Here is a 17,104-nt window from a genome sequence, read left to right on the forward strand (position 1 = left end):
ACTAAAGGTAGACGCACACTCAGATAAACAGTGACATGGAAGGCAGAAGTACTTGTCATAGTTCTCCAATTGCCAAGTCTTGCTTGCTCTTATTTAATTCAACAATTATACTTATGCTTTTTAGATATATCAGATGCATATACTTATGCAAATACAATCACATGCCTAATGAGTTGTACAATTACTGGGGTTTATTCACAAAACAAAGGTCATTTTTCTCAATAATTAGCTCAACTTTTTTTGCACGCTTCATGATACTGTCATGCTATCAGCCACACCCTACAGAATTAAACACAGCTAGGAAAAACACAGAGAAGAAGAGAATAAAATCAGAAAGAAGAAACAGGCCAGCTGTGAATGTACCTGATGCTCTCAGTGGGAGACAAGGCTGAAGGCTGTTCTAATATGAAGGAAACATCAACCTTTTTATAGGAGCCTGAATCAAAATCAGCTAAGAAGTCTGAGAAAGAGAAGAGCTTGACAGTACCATACAGGTATAGTCAATAGTAAGGAGCTTTGCCACCCACATCCACACAGCCAGCCAAGCCTTTCATTCATATCCTTTCTCTTACTCCCACTCAGCCCCACGGGTAGTATTCGAAAAATCTTTCAGGCATCCTGATGGATAAAAGACTTCATTTAATATAAAGGCTCCCATTGTATAAGAACAACACCTACTTAAGAAGTCAAGTTCTGTGTCAAACTGTTGGAAAGAGTACTCGGGTTTCTACCAAGTTCATGAGCAACTTAGTAGAAGAAAACAGTAACTCCTTGTAGCCTCCCATCACCTGGAACGTGAAATATCTGAAGTCACCTCACCTAGGGGGGCAGATTATTCTTTCTCTACTATTCCTTCCTCCCATTTCAGAACTTCACAGAGAAAGGGATTTGAGGTAGTGAGGCCTTAGCTAATTGGTTCTCCACTCAATGTTTCATTAATTCTCCAGTTTCACAAACAGTTCTAAGATAGACCTCTGTGACTGTTAATTTTCCTAGAGGTATAGCCAGACAGAACTGCCCCAGCTTTTAGTAACTTCACTCTCATTAGAGAGTACACTGGTAAAGTTGGCAAAACCAACTGGTGTTACTTTCATTCTACATCCAATCTAGAAATATATACATTGAAGAACAGAGGCATTAGCTGTAGATATATGCTGACGTGGCCCATGTTTGAAAAATTACCTTCACAAACATCAGATGTAAGTATTATACTATTAATACATACTGAAAGGGTGCAAGCACTGGAGAACCTATGACACAAATCTTATTGTATTATTGCTGTACAAATGCAGAATGGAAGCAGGTTTTGTAAAGAGAGGAGAAGCACTTGATGGTCTACACCTTGATTTTAAAAGGCTTTTAACATTGTCACACCATGACAACATACAGAAACATGGCTAGGTGAAACTACTCTGTGATGGGTGCAAAACCATTTGTTAAGTCTCCTTATGAGCAGCTATTAACGAAACATTGTCAGAAAGGAAGACTGTCAAACAAGGTTCCAACAGAGTCTGATCTTGGTCAGGTTCTATTTATTTTTTCACTCTTGACCAGGTCGATAGAAAATAAATTATACTCATCAAATTTCAGATAAAAGTAAGCTAAGAGGCACTGAAAGTATTCAGGAGGAAAGAATTAAAATTCCAGAAGATCTTTGCAAATTGAAGAAATAGTCGGAAAAAAAAAGAAAGTGTGCTATTCAACAGAGACAAATGTAAGGGTCTACCTTTAAAAAGAAATAATCGAGTAAACAAATAAAAGGATGGGAAACAGTGATGGCAGCTCTTTCAAAAGGACACAAGGGCTGTAACAAATCAGAACAACACATGAATCACCCACGACATGCTGTTCTGAAAATGGAAAACATTTCATTGGGATGTAGAAACTGTAATAGAGCTTAAAAACACATAAAGTAATGGCTCTACTGGGGTATTCTGCCAGTACTGCACTTCAAGAAACAGGTGAATCAGCTGGAGAAAGTCTAGAGAAGGACAATAAGAATAATTTAAGGCATAAAATCTAAAAGTCCTACAGCAAAAGACTGAAACATTTGGAGCTATATGGCCCAACAGGGCTATAGAGGGTAGAAGAGGCATAATTATAGTCTTGAAAGATGCAGAAAAGCTTTTTTAAAGTTTTCTCTATGTCAACAGCGAATAGGGTGAGAAATTAGGATCTTAAATTGCAAAAAAGAAAGACTCAGGTTATACTTTAGGAAAATCTTCCTAAGAGTACAGACAATGGAGCAGTGCAATAGATTGCCTGGAAAGACTGTGAAGTCTGCTTCACATTGGAAGGGGATGACCTAGATTATCTTGACAAGACAACTTCAAACCATATTTACCAGTAGTCTGTAACTATGTTCTTCCTTAAACAATACATACATACTTCCATAGAAGCATACATAAAACAGATAAACAGAACACCTCAAAACTAAAAATAGAAAACTTGGGAAATAAATACATTGTCAAGTACCAAAGCTTACACTATCATCTTTCCAATTTTCATCCCTTTAAAGCCAAAGCCATTTATAAAAGTGGGAGCAGGATGTGGCCAAAATTAAGGGATTTTCCAAATACGAAACTACCTACTTGGCATAGCCCTCACAGTATAAAAAACTCTATTAACTTTTATTTGATTAGGACAGCTTGGTCTTCATCCAGTAGTAAAATTGTAAAAAACCCTCCCTTTTTCTTTAAAGAGAAGAAAAATAACAGAAATGATCAAATTCAAATATGCATAGCTTGTACTTATATACTGCAAATTAAGTGGTACTAATTATACAGTAGTTGCCAAACTGCTATGCTCTTGTGATTTTTGTAATGATAGATTTCAGGAATGAACAGGACAGGCTGCATAATAATATCTGCAAGTAAAATATCAATGAATGTATACAATAAAATAGTGTAATTACACAGAAAAGGTCTATTGCGTTACTTACCTGTTAACTACGTACAAAGGTGTATCACAAAATGGAGATTTATAAAATATTGATAAACTTGCTGGTTATAACCCTGTTTATAACATTCCTAATTTGAGGAAGCTTATTTAACATTTTGTGGCAAAGCTGCTGTGTCTTACCCAGTATTTTAAAGTTTAGTAATCAGCTTTCAATTGATATTCAACTTAACTTCTGGCTGCTGTACCGAGGTGTTATATCCTGGTTACCTATTTCTAGACAAAAACAATATATCAATGACAAGTCTCCTAAGTCTATTAGCAATCTTTGATCTTTAAAATGCAGCACTCAGAATGACATATTGATAAAGTACAGGACTGCGACTCAGGAGACTGGAGTTTGAGCCCTGTTTTTTCAACCAGCTTTGCAGGCACCCTCAGACAAACTATTTCACCTGTCTTTGCCAACCTGCCCCCATCATTAAAAACATACTGGCCTCCTTTATTAAGCACTCTGAGCCTCGTTCAAATCATCTGCCCACTTAAGCTTGTCTAAGGCATTGCAACTACTTTTCCCTGGTGACCAGGTAGGCAGCTAGAATAACAGCCTTCAATGCCACAAACAATTTTGCACGTCAAGATAAGAAGGGTGATTTTAATCTGAGGCATAATTCTTCTGATGATACACCTATCCCACGCTCCCCTGCCAAACCATCTCGAACTAGAGAACTTGAGTGTGGATGTTTTTAGCTTCTAGTGTGAACTCAGCTCATGTTCACCCAGGCATGGCAGTATGCCACTAACTTAGGAATCTGAAGGTTGTCTGAGAGATCAGACAGGGTTATCCTTTGAAATCTACTGAAGAAAAAATGTATATAAAAGATAGGTACTATCAGTAGTGCTATTCAGCTAGCAGTACTGATACAACTGGTACGCTTCTAACTCCCAGAGGAAACAGAATGGAGCTTGGTTGAAATCAGTATTTTCTCCCTTTCTCATGAGAAAAAAGAAAGGACACAAATGGCAGTTTTTGTTCAGAAAGTATCTGCTATCACAGAGTACCTGTTGTAACAGGACTCTCAGACTATTTCTTGTAACTCTCTGGCTCGTTGCGTATATTCAGCAGCCTGGGAACCAACTGAAGTGATTTCAGCTGCAAAGGCTTTCAATATTCAAGAAAACTTTTTGGATTGCAGTTATTCAGTCATTAAACCTTTTTATTACCTTCAGGTTCAGCTGGGACCAGGATAACAGTCTGGAGCTCAAGCCAGGAAAAATGAAAAAAAAACCTTATCAGAGTCAGAGAGATGCATCAGAAAGAATACGGCCTGCAGGCATGGTTTATCATTTGAAGGGACTTCCCTACCTGTGCTGAAATGAAAATTTATGGCTGCAGGCTCCTGTTGGACCTCTGTCTGTTAAATAAATGTGAGATAAACACAATGTTCTGACAGGGTAACTGCATATTTTCCATTTGGATATGGATCTTGCCACAGCTGCCCATGCTCTTGCCACCTTTCCTGAATTATTGCTCTACGCTCGTTTCCCCATGGGGATGGCATGACACATTGCAGCTAGCAGAGAATGTATTCTCCTGGTGACTCTGCAGTGTTTTTCACAGAACACAAATTGCACCTGTATTGCAAAACCTGCCTGACTCCCAATCATTTTTCTGGGTGATGTTCCGACTTACACAGTTTGGATCGAGATGGCCATAGATACACATGGTCTCATTTTCTCTCCCCCCTTCTCTTTAATACTAAGATGATTATCAAAGTAATTCTGGGTGGGCTTTTTTTCATGGGAATTACTACCAAAATTAAAGAAATAGGATGAATTATATACTCTAAAATGAATCATAAATAAAACACAGAAATTAGTCATTGCATTTGCATACTGGTGATAATCAACGGTTGGCTCTTCTTAAATAAAGACATTGTTTTAAAGTTATTTAAATCCTGGGATCCCAGGCAATGTAAAAATAGATGATAACTTCATCATTCCAAAGCAAACACCACAGCTTCTCTTTCTGGCATGTGCTCTACTTGAGCAGAATACTGATTGCACTTGATATCTTTTCAGCACAGACACGAGCTATCTGTTCTATTCATTTCATAAACATTTTTAAATGGATACTGAAATGGATTTTACCAGTAGGACAGACCTATCTCATTAAAGCCACTGTAGCCCAGCTCTTGCCTGCTTAGTCCCAGATCTTCAAGGTCCATGCATTTAAATCCAGGTGGGCACTGGTAACCTTCTTCTAGCTCTCTGGAACAGTGGGTGTCTGGGATAGCTAAATTATTCCAGGTTACATTTCTGTGAAAAATACAAAATTAAGGTGTTACATAAACTCAGCCCATAGCAAAACCAAATACTTGAAAGCAAGAGGACTAAAGTGAAAAGTAGATCAGCTATTATTTTTGCTCTCTGATGTTCTTTGGTATATGTTATTTTCATTAATTAAGCACTTATTGTAAAGGGCAAGCTAACAGTCTCCTAAGATTTCAGCCTAATGTAATGATAGTGCAAATACTAACAGGAGAAGTTTCATACTAATGCCTAGAGACCCCATCAAAAATGGAGACTCTCCAAGACACAGAGGAGTTAAGATTCAGCTGCTCCAACTGCTCTTCAATGCAATTTGGACACTTACTGCTTCAGGCTCCTTCGCAAATCCTGAGAGTGTGTTCAACTGCAGTCAATACTGTGACTTTGACTTCCACAGACATTACCTGAGCTAGCTTTGACACTCTTTAAAAGGATCATTGTGGATGACTTGTCAGCCACCTGAGTATGTATTCAGCTTCTTGTACCTTGGTCAGGCCAGGTTTCCACCACAGATGGATAGTCACAGTCACAGGCAAGAAGTCAAATCATTACATGTTTAGTGCAATTAGTATCTAGGTATTGCTGTGACTGAAACAGATCCGATTCCCTTTTAGGTCAGTCCAGTAATGATTTGGTAGAACAGGTGAAAAAAATCTGAACTGGTTTGAACTGGTTCAAACTGATTTATGTTGGTAAGTATAACACTGAAAAACAGAAACATCATGAGACAAGGGGCAGCACTGCAACACAGTGTGTTGGCCATTTTTTACTGTTGCCAGAGGCTGAGCATCGCTTGTCTTCCCAGCTCCTCTTGCACCTGAGGCTGAGCTGCTGAAGAGGCTCTGTCACGCTGCACCGCAACAGGAATTCAGGTAGGTCCAGCGCTAAGGGATGTAGAAGCTAAAAGGAGAGGGAGGACAAGTTTGTAGCTCCCTGTCCTGTTAAATCTGTGCCTGTGGCATGTACATATAAAGATGGGTATCCAAATACTCCCAAACTTTGGTAAGGAGAAGCTCAGGCAGTTGATTCCCCCTAAGCATTTACAGCACCCAGTTAATAATCGCAATACATAGTCCTTTGCCAAAACCAAACACTGGTCACCCCATTTCCCAAGAAGTAGTTTAGTTAAGAGGTAACCTTAGCAAACCACCCCCCTCCATCCTGAGCAGGTCCCTGTTAGGGTCTACAAAGCTACACAGCACAGTATTACAGCACAGAAGTGAGGATTCATGTTACTCGTGCTATGAGTCGGCTGGGTAAACCAAAGAGAAGAAAGGTTGCAGCATGACATAGCTCCAACTGTGCTGAACAGGCACACAGCTAAGCAACATCCGTTTTTCTCCTTGCTTGTATTCTCTCATCCAGCAAATGAAAATCCTGATTTTCGGTTCAGTCCTAAGGCAATTTCAAATCAGACTTGAAAAGCTAATCACAGTGAGTTCTGGTCTGAGAAAAAAACAGTCAATAGCATTTTTCCATTCATGTTCAGGTTGATTCTGACTTCCTGGTCACAGCACAGACTTTTGATATAGAAACACCCAAAATGAATTGCTGAAAGTTACAAAGAAAATCTTGTAGTATTCGCCCCATTATCCTGAGGCTTCAGACCAGTGCCTTAAAATTCATCATTTTAATTAATCTTCCTTGTCCGTAGAAAAGGTGAAACTTTTCAGTCTGTCCTTTAGTATAATTAGTATCTTATTGTTCTTCCGAAAGTCCTCTTCTTTTAATCTAACTCACAGATGCATTTTGACAACTAAATTGGGTCAACAGAAGCTTTAATTACATCATTTTTCTTGCTTTTATGCACTACATCCGATAGCAATAGATTAGTCTAAATCTGTCAGTGTGAAACCACATCTTCCTACAAAATTTTTCCTAGGCAATCATAAATGCAGAGAAATAACTGTAGTTGCACCCATCCTGTAGTTATTTCTTCATGATACCAGAGTGCCATACATATCTACATGGATGCACGCACAGACACATACCGTTCCAGCTGAAGTTTTAAAGAACACCCTGAAATTTAGCTATGTGCGTAACTAGAAAGACAGACATACGCAAGCATACGTGTACTCATTTCACTTTTTGTACACATGCTCAGCACGTATCACTCAAGGATTTAAAAATTCATCTGGGCACCTTAATTCCTTTATACTAGAATATGTTAATTCATACCCAGTTGTATGCTTTAAGTACGTTAGATTTATGATACTGCCATCTGAAAGCCATTATAATATACAGGATTATCATAAGAGAACGTTTTATGAATATTTTCAGAAATGAAAATTAATTCATTGGCTCAAGCAGATTCAGAACCCCGGCTACTGGTAGCTAATGAATTTTACATTATAGTTTGCATTAGGAAATCCCCCAGATCCAGGAGGCTAGCAGCGTGAGGGTATATTATTAAAAGTATTGCTGGCTCAATCACTACAATGCAAAGCACTCATTTTAAGTGCTTCATTTAAACCTAGGTCATTTTTATATCACATCAAACCTCGTTCTGAAGAAGAAAAGCTGTCTGCATGCACTGAGTATGATTTAGGCTAAAAAGGAAGAATCTCTGCTTATAGTACCTTTACCTGTACAGATGTAGGTCTTTTTTGGACCAATGTCACTAGGCAATTCGTGTTCTGCCTCAAGACAGTAAATAAGCATAGACTAGTCTACATGGACTAGACAATATTAGACATCTAGTCTAGACGTGGCTAGAATATCACCAGACGTTTTCAGTATAAGATGATTTAAATTGTTCTATTCCTTCATAGGCCATACTCTACCTCAACTAAGTACTGAGATGGTGATTCAGCACATAACTAGTTTTAAGAATCTCAAAAGTTCGATTAGGCAATGTGCTTAAATACCTTGCTGAATAGGGTGCCTTGATAAAATTACAAATTCTTACAACATGACCAAAGAAATAATTCATACCAACAGACCAACTGAATATTTCTATGCAGAGTATTCAATATGTATGGAGTACAGCATCAACCCAACAGGCGAGCTGAGAAATTAGTTCTGCACAGGAATGCAAAGGATGCAGAAGGAGATAATTGACTCCATATCGCTTGATAAGAATTGTTCAATAATGAGACTTGCAAAAGACATAGGAGTGCTACTCTGACATGTTTTTAACTGCCTGAAGAATGTTTGACTACATACATACAGATGTACATCACAAGAAGAACCTGAATTGATGTGTCTTGGCAGTACACATGCCCGTTTTCCATGGCGTCCGTAGCAAAACTGGTCTTTCAACCACTATGTGCTCATGTGAGCACAATCTCTCTTTGAGCACCACCTCTTTATTAGGGCTGTTCTTCAAAGAGAGGTTTTGACAACTTAAGAGAAAAATTACCTGAGGTAGCTCCTAACTTCCTATTTTCTGTTAGCCTGACTTCCTCTGCTGAAAATAGAAATGGAGAAAAAATGGGACCTTTTTATTCTGGTATTCTATTAATTTTCTAAGACATCACCAGAAAGCCATTCAAAATTACCAATCTACCCATATAGCTTTCAGATCCAGAAAATTACAAAAAAAAAAAAAAGGATATTTATTGATAAGGTATTAAAAAAACATTCCAAATGGTCAATTAGGTAAAGAAGTCAATAACTAAAAATGAATTAGCTGGAGCTGAAGGATTTTCTGTATTAGTTGAAAGGAACCCTATGTCCGTCTCTGCACCAAAACCAGGCACTGCACAGCTGCTGACTGCACAGCACTGGTAAAAAGACCGTAGCAGACATAAAAAATGGCTGGGGGATCACAAAGTAAATAAGTAGCAACTGTACAGCTTCCAAATAGGGAGCAATACATTAACTGAGATCTCAGAGGAATTGGCACTGTGTTCTGTGCTATCCATTTTCATTAGTGACCTGGGGGAATCTGTGAACCCCGCTTCATCAAAATCACACAAAGCATATGCTGAAGGATGACAAAAACCTTTGAGAACAGAGAACAATTATGTAGTTCTGCAGAGCTTAAAGGTTACTCTCAATAACTGTGATTTAATGTCAAGTAATGAATTCAGAAAGTGATAGAACCTAAATGCAAAATGGACACTGCTGTATAGAAAGTACTAATACAGAAAAAGGCTTGGATCAGATGATTGATAAGAGACAGATTTCGCTTTATGATACCAAGAATTCATAGTTTCCTCTTCTGCTATATGAAATTAGACGTCTAACTCTGAGCATGCAATTTTGAAAAAAAATTTCCATTCCTATACATTTTTCTGAAAGATGCTTCTGTTTTGCCATATTGCCAGAACACAAGGCAAAAGCACCAAGCTAGTGAGAATATAGCAATAAACCTAAAATAAACCCAGAAGAGAGCACAGAGCTCCATGCTGCAGAGAAGAAGTTCCTGAAGCTCAAATTAAATTGATTCTGGGCCAGGATCACTCAATAACATTTTCTGATGAAGTAATACTGTGGTTCTACACTGACTTTAGACAAGTTATCATCTCATGAGTATTATTAATACTGCTCTCTTACTTTACATATGTGAATGATATCTAATTAATTTGTCTTTATTCTGAAAACCAGGGTGATCTACTTCCAGGAAACACCTTCACTGCACCATTCTAGACAATTATTGTAGCTCATGAACATTTTTTTTAAGCTTTAAATTCTATATTATATCAGTATTTTATGAAATGAGATGTAGTTTACAAGCTGGATTCGTAGCGGGAAAATAAGGTCAGCTGTGTCATGAGCATTCTGATTTTAACAATGTTTTTGGAGCTTTCTTTGAAGCACCAACATATAAATGCAAGATATGTATAAGACTGGTGGATTAATGATAACGGAATCTCTCAGGTCACAGATCTAATATAGCAAATACTAATTTCTAGGGTAGCAAATACTAACTTCTTTCTTGCTAATTTCTTACTAATACATTTAATCATACAAAAGAACAGATTTTCACATCAAATGCACAATAAGCCTATTTAGTCACCAACACTTTGCATTCTAGATTTAAAGCTCCCTCCTGCAATCGAGTCCATGCAAACACCCAAGACTTGTAACTCAATTTGATTTTCCTCACACAGATTGCTAGTGCCATTTGGGATGTCTGATGGTAACCCTCTTAACTTTCAGATGCTGATCTAGGAGGTCACAGGTCTCTGTAGGTCCTGTGTCACACCTGAGAGCCCTGTGTCATACTTGAGTGTCTTGGATACATTAGTTATTTCAAGTAGCACTAAATGCCTACACATGGATAACTGCATCAGGCCCTTCAAGTTAAAAAAATGATGGTTCCTATGGTCACTAAGCCAAGTCATCAGCCTTAGTTTGCTTTCCCCCTATACCACCGTTCAGTTTTAGAGCACAGAATCTTGTTTTCCAATCAAGAGACTTTCCTTAAAGAAGATAATTTACAGAAATGAAAAAGACAAAAAAAAAAGATACTTTTGGCATATCCATAATTAACGGCTGTAATTTTATACCAATAAAAATCAGGAAATTTGAGATTAAGGTTCCTGTGACAACATTATACCAGTAACATTGTGCAGAAGGGAAGTTTTAAATAACTTTTCTATTTAGAATATGTCCTCTTAAAAGCTCAGATAGCTCATGCCAACTACTATACAGCTGATGATATTACTAGGTAGTTAAAAATATTTCTTTCATGTTCCAAGTTATGCCTGTTTTCAGAGACTCTGGGAATTTAAAAGATAGGAAGCCTAGATGGAAAAGCGCTTGCTTTTTATCTTTTAAAAGTTAGTTAGGTTAAAGTTTATTTGTTGCTTGGTGACCGTGAAAGCAATCTAAGCACCTAGGCAAATTTCCTTTCATTTGTCCTTTTAAATGTGTCTTTTATTCCCAAATCTGTATCTTAATTCTTACTGTGCTAACTCAATCAAGTCCATTTTCTCCAGTGGGAAGCTCTGAACATACAACTGCTATTAACAGATGGTTCCTAGGCTACTTCTTTACACTACTGCTCTTTTTACAGAAAAACCTGACAATAACAACAGCTGCTCCTGCACAATTGTTAGAATAATAATATTGTGTTATAATAAGAACTTTGTTTCTATCATGAAGTTTTCTATTGATCATTTCATAATTATTATCACATTATGACCTCAGCTTAACAAGGAAGATATTAATGTATAAATCAGTGACACTGATATTTCTAAAATTTGCAGTAGTAGTTTATCATTATTGGGCATATTTTTTTCAAAGTGTACTCACTGTCAGCTAACTCTCCTGTCACTGAAGTCAGACACATATATAACCGTTAACTTCAGTGAAAGGGAGTCATACTGTAATTGAGTTCTATTGATAGATCTTCTAGTTTGTGCAGAAAGAGATTGCAACTTAGGACAATGCTGCTGCCAGAGTCATGACAGGTTCTAGATAATCCAATAACAGTATCATCCAAAATCACTGGTGATTGATAGTTAAAGAAATTTCAGAGAGTACCTCTCTGGCTTAAGGATTACAAATATGTCTAGGCACAATTCTTCCTCTGATATTTTATAATATCAGCATTCCCAAGGGTCATTTTTAAATGTTATGTTTTACTTTTAGACAAACTTAGGTCTAAAGTCATCATGTACCATACTTACAGAACCAGTTTCCTGTTTTTAATCTGAGGACAAAATCTGTTTTATCTTTTGAACTGTAAGTGTGAAAACCTCATCCATATTTAATGTTTCTCATAATTACATCTGTAATTATAATGATAAAGCTTTCAAACCTTTCTGGTAACAGATTGCCTCTGATATCTATTTATTATTTTTTTCACATTAAAAGATAAGATAGGGCATGCTTAAAGGGCTCATGACTTTAGGAACACTACAAACGCAAAGCTTAAGCTTTGGCAACTTTTCATATTTTACATTTTAACTTGGCAAACACAGATTTCACTACTTAAGAATTAGTAACTGAGGAGAATATCAGACAGCATCTGCTAGGGATAATTATATTCAAATCAACAGGCCCAAATAACTGAGGGCATCTCTCATCTCTTCTATTAATTTTTAATAAATCTTGAAATAGCAGGGAAATTCCGGAAGAATGCTAATGTGCCATAAAGAACAAGCAGCACGACTGGGTAGCCTGACATCAACCAAGACAAAAGAAAGAGCGAGCTGATGCAAAGTCTAATTGATAAAGAACATGAATGTAATTAATGGCAGGCAGTATGGATTTAGAGAAAATAATTCTCATCATACTAACATGATTTTGATAAGATTACAGATTTGTCCAATAAAATTGCCTAGCTTAGACTTTGTAAAGCAATTCATTCAATAACACATGACTGATTAAAAAGTTGGCACTGTATAATATCAATAAAGCACATGCTAAATGGGCTGAAAACTGATTAACTGACATGCAAGAAAAGTACTTGCCAGTGAAATGATCATCAAGATCTACCATAATCAATGAGGGAGAAACAGGTCTAAAATCAAGAATACAGGTAGAAACATAAATAACAACGAGGACAGGGCAGTCTGACAAGTTATCAGGATCATTTGGTTACCTGGATCCAATAAAACAAAATGTGCTTTAGCACAGCCCAATGCAAAGTTATAGAGGTAGGATCACTGAAAGCAAACTTTATGGCCTATGGCCTATGGAATAAAAGGGATAAAAGAGGACGGGAATACTATATTATAGAATATAGATGCTACATGAGAGTTTGAGATGAGGGGATATAATAGGGCATCCTCTCATATTTGTCCCAATAACATCATGGCAAGAAAAAGCCAGTGCTTTCCCAGGCTGTACAAGCAGAACAATAGCAAATTAATGTCCCCCTCTGTATGGCACTCATACAAATTATGATGAATATTATGTACAGGTTTTTGGTTCATATTTTTTAAAATATTTGAAAAACTGAGGAAATCATACAAAAATATGAACATGCTTTGCAGTAAGAGGCTTAAAGAGCTAAATAATGTTAGTTTATTAAAAAGCATATTGAAAGGTGCCTCAATTGTTGTGTGTAAGTGGATTCACACAGAGAAAATACTGAGAATTAAGCTTCTGTGTAATCTAGCATAAAAAAGTATAACAAGAATGGAAAGCTAACAGTTGAAGCCAGACAAATTAAGATGATGAATTAGGAACATATTTTTTAACAGTGAAACAGTTTTTGGTATAAACAAAAAGTTCCTTTGCTAATGAATTGTTCTTCTGCCAGCTAATCGAGAATAGATACATATCTAGGAGACATACTGGAGTCAGATGCAAGCTACAAGGTTTCACAGAGGGGAAACAAAATGAAGTCTGACTAGATGATCCAATTGTTTCTTTTGACTCTAAATTCGATATATAGATACAGTAATATTTTACTACTGCTAATATATTGTCTTTCAGTATATTTGCTCCCAGGTACATAGATTTTTATATCTTACCATTCAGTTCAGATCTTTTATTATTTATATGTTCAGTTTCAGGTTTCAGAATCGGGTTTTTTTGACAGTTTTCACAGTCCTCTAGTGTCTAAGCTTGAGCCTTTGTGGACAGAACTTGGAGATTCTTACTTTTTTGGTCAATTTTTCAAGAAGAAAATTGTTTACATGTTTATTCAGTAAACTAAGAAAAGTACTGATCTTACTCCCTTTCTCCTCCCACCCATATTCAGTAATAAGGCATGATTAAATCAGACTGCCTATTACATGAGGCAGTAATAGTAGCTAAAGTTTTATTTGATTTTGATTGTAGCTTTTTTTTATTTCATACATGACCTAAGTTAGGGTCTACAAAATGTGCCTTTGATGTTCCATCTATTCCTACTCACTGCACAGGAATTTTGAAGAGATTCAAATTAAATCACCGACCTTATCTCATATTTCAGAATCTGAAAATTCAAAGACCCAGCATCTCTTAGCTGAATCACTAGAAGGAACTGCACAATACAAGGCTGCAGCTCTGCTGTCCTGACTTATCCCACCTCATTTTAGGCAATGGAGGCAGAGAGAAAGAAATACATCTCCAGAGGTTCCGAGGTCAGTGGGTTCAGCCACACTCCAGAAGCACCTTTCTCTCTCTGCTAGCCAGAGAGGGAATTCAAGGCATTTAGGTTCCTAACACAGGTGCTAACATCAAAACCAGATGACGCGGTACTCATGGCACATCGCTTATGTTATGCAAAGCCAATGCTGTCATTGCTTAAATGAAAACAGGATGGTTGCGGCTAGTTAATAGTTTTGACAATCTATTGGTTTGATCACTAGCTACTGGCATTAGAGGAAATTAAATTCAAATCACTCCATCATTACCCTTCAGAGTAACAAAGCCACTGAAGTTAACCACAGAAAAATGAGTAAAAGAAGAAACCTTTCCTATGGACAGCACTGGAATGTACATCCAGGCACTAGAAAGCAAAGCTCAAAGAAGAAAATTTTCAGAAGTTCCAGTATGGATTTGTTCTTAAAGTAGTACGCATGAACAGTACTGTTTTGAGATTTTATCAAATGCCACATGGCATAACAACCCTATGTTGTTTTGCTCATTTTTGTGACTGCTACAATCAGTCATGAGGGAGCCAAATTCAAATAGCGATTGCATGATACGTATGCTAATGCAAGACTTGTTTCACAGGAATCAAACCAACATGAATTAATGGCACTTGTACAACAAAGGAGGCTGTCGCTGTAACTGCTAATACATAGGAAATAAACACAAAGAGTTAAAAACAAATCTAGCTAGCTTGCACGAATCTGCATTTCACCAAGGTGTATCAAATTAGACTTATTTACAAGTTGAAGTGATCTCATACCTATAGTACTTATTACAATCCGATAAAGTCTTTCCTTAGAGAATTTAAAAGAAAGAGCAAAAAACGCCTCCATTCTCTTTTAAATTGCAAAGACATGAACTGAAATATGTGAAACAATCTAAGCTGAAGACTGTATCCATTTTGATTTTAAAGTATGTTCAGGATCACTTCAAAAAAACTAAGTTTGCATATCAGCGTTACCTGGATTAAATATAGAAAAATACCTTCTGAGTAGCTGTCTACCAACTATAAGGAAAACACAAGGTCACTACACTGCACTGTATGATTTGAAAATCATAAGCCTGAAGTTCAGCTGGAAATCACTTCCATCAAAGCTCACAAGCACTTTTGGACCCATCACCCGCAACAGCAGAGTTAGCTACAACTAGCGAGCAGGGGAGGTTTTCCTGGCTCCCCCTTTGGACCACTGCACCATGCAGTTTTATCTCAACAAACGTTCTGCTTAGGCACAAGACAGGGTAATCCTCAGCATCATAAAGAATACTGCCCTGAATCCAAATCTGAACTACATGGAAAACAAATTCCTTCCTAAAGCTTGTGTTGCAAAGTGTCAAGACCGTATACAGGATGCCTTCATCAAATGCATTTACACAGGCCAGTCACTAATGTAACATCTAAAGTGGCAGGAGATGCGACTCTTAGCATAGCAAAAGAAAGGGGCTGCTATCACTGAGCACCTAAGAACAAATTTTCAACATCATCCAGCTAGCTCCAAATGGAAACTATTTAGCATTTGATGACTGGCCGTTTTGACTGGCCAGTTCCATTTCATGGAACTGGCTGTTCCACCAAAGCTCTCACTTTAGCTCGGAGAAAGCAGCTTGATCTCTCCATTTTATAGCACGACTGGCACACAAGGTGGACCGGAAGACTTACTGTCAAAACTGGATCACTGTTTTATCTGGTGAAAGGGCTTCACTGACAGGGCATTACAGAGAGTATCATTAAAATATGCAGCTGCAGACCTCCAGTAAGGTCAAATAATTTTGTCAGTAAGGGATCTGAAACATTGCTGGAGCTCCAAGAAACCCAAATGTAAAAGCCCAAATTGGTCTAGCCTTCAAGCCTACAGGCTACATGCGGCTCAACAGAGAAAACTAAATGAGCCATTGACAGTCTGTAACCAAAGATTTTTCTTCAAATACCAGCTGAAGAGCGCTTCTCATTAACCTGCCAGGCAGGTGTACAATAAGTTGGTCCGGATTGCAGTTTTAATACTGCCCCTAGGCAATGGCCACAACAATCAAGAAAAGAGGCAGGCAGCATAAAAGATCAAGTTGTAACAGGTAATAACTCTTGTTCCTGCTGCCTTGGCAGGCGCCCCACATAAGGAGAGAGCGTGAGGAGGCTAAGCCTTTGTTTGAAGCAAGCTAGGAGGACAGGGATGAAGACAAGGAGCTGGAAGGGAGAGGGTGGGCAGTAAACTATGAATCTGTGAAGGAAACTGGTCAAATCAGGCATCAGTGAGCCCAGCAGAGCCTGCTACAGCAGGGACAGAAGGGTGGCCAGTATTTTAGGCACTGGAAAAGAGAGAACGTGGTGCATTTGTGTCAAGTACAAACAATGCGGTTCACTGAGTATAAAGGCAGCTGATGTGCCTGTTCTATGCTAAGGAGATAGGGGGTGATGCTGGATTTAGGGGCTCTTCTGGAAATTTATTTAAAACTTATATATATTAAAACTCATATCTTATATGAGAGAGAGAGGGCAGGGGACTGAGGGACTCACTAGGTAAGAGGCTGGAAAAGCAGTGGTGGGGGGGGAGGGAGGGAGGGGCGTGTAAAGATTGCACAGAAACTTATTTTACATTACTGTAAAACAAAAATGAATAATAACACCTCTGATAGTAAGAAGCATGTTTTGGTGAGAGAATTGGATATGCCACGTGGGGTAGGACAAAAAATGAAGTTGGAACATTCAAGAACATGCTCTCACCCCAGCTCCAAAGTTCATACACAAAGAGAGAGAAAACAACAAGATGCAGCAAGCCACTCTCTCACCTCTGCCCTAACACACAATAGTTCCACTCCTGCATCCAATCCTCCGCACTTTCAATGTGGCCCCCTTTAAAAGACATATAGCAAAGGCAAACAGCTCTTTGGCTGCTGAGGA

General features: G+C 37.8%; 1 protein-coding gene across 1 annotated transcript in view; it reads right to left on the bottom strand.

Annotated features, from left to right (window-relative positions):
* Positions 1-17,104, bottom strand: part of NALCN (sodium leak channel, non-selective) — a 260,771-nt gene that overhangs the window by 201,065 nt on the left and 42,602 nt on the right. The window contains exon 7 of the mRNA XM_050903338.1: positions 5,063-5,217. Within this exon, the coding sequence (XP_050759295.1) occupies positions 5,063-5,217 (155 nt within the window). The remainder of the gene's footprint in view (positions 1-5,062; positions 5,218-17,104) is intronic.

The sequence above is a fragment of the Gymnogyps californianus genome, chromosome 1 (genome assembly GCF_018139145.2).
Source record: "Gymnogyps californianus isolate 813 chromosome 1, ASM1813914v2, whole genome shotgun sequence".
Taxonomy (NCBI): domain Eukaryota; kingdom Metazoa; phylum Chordata; class Aves; order Accipitriformes; family Cathartidae; genus Gymnogyps; species Gymnogyps californianus.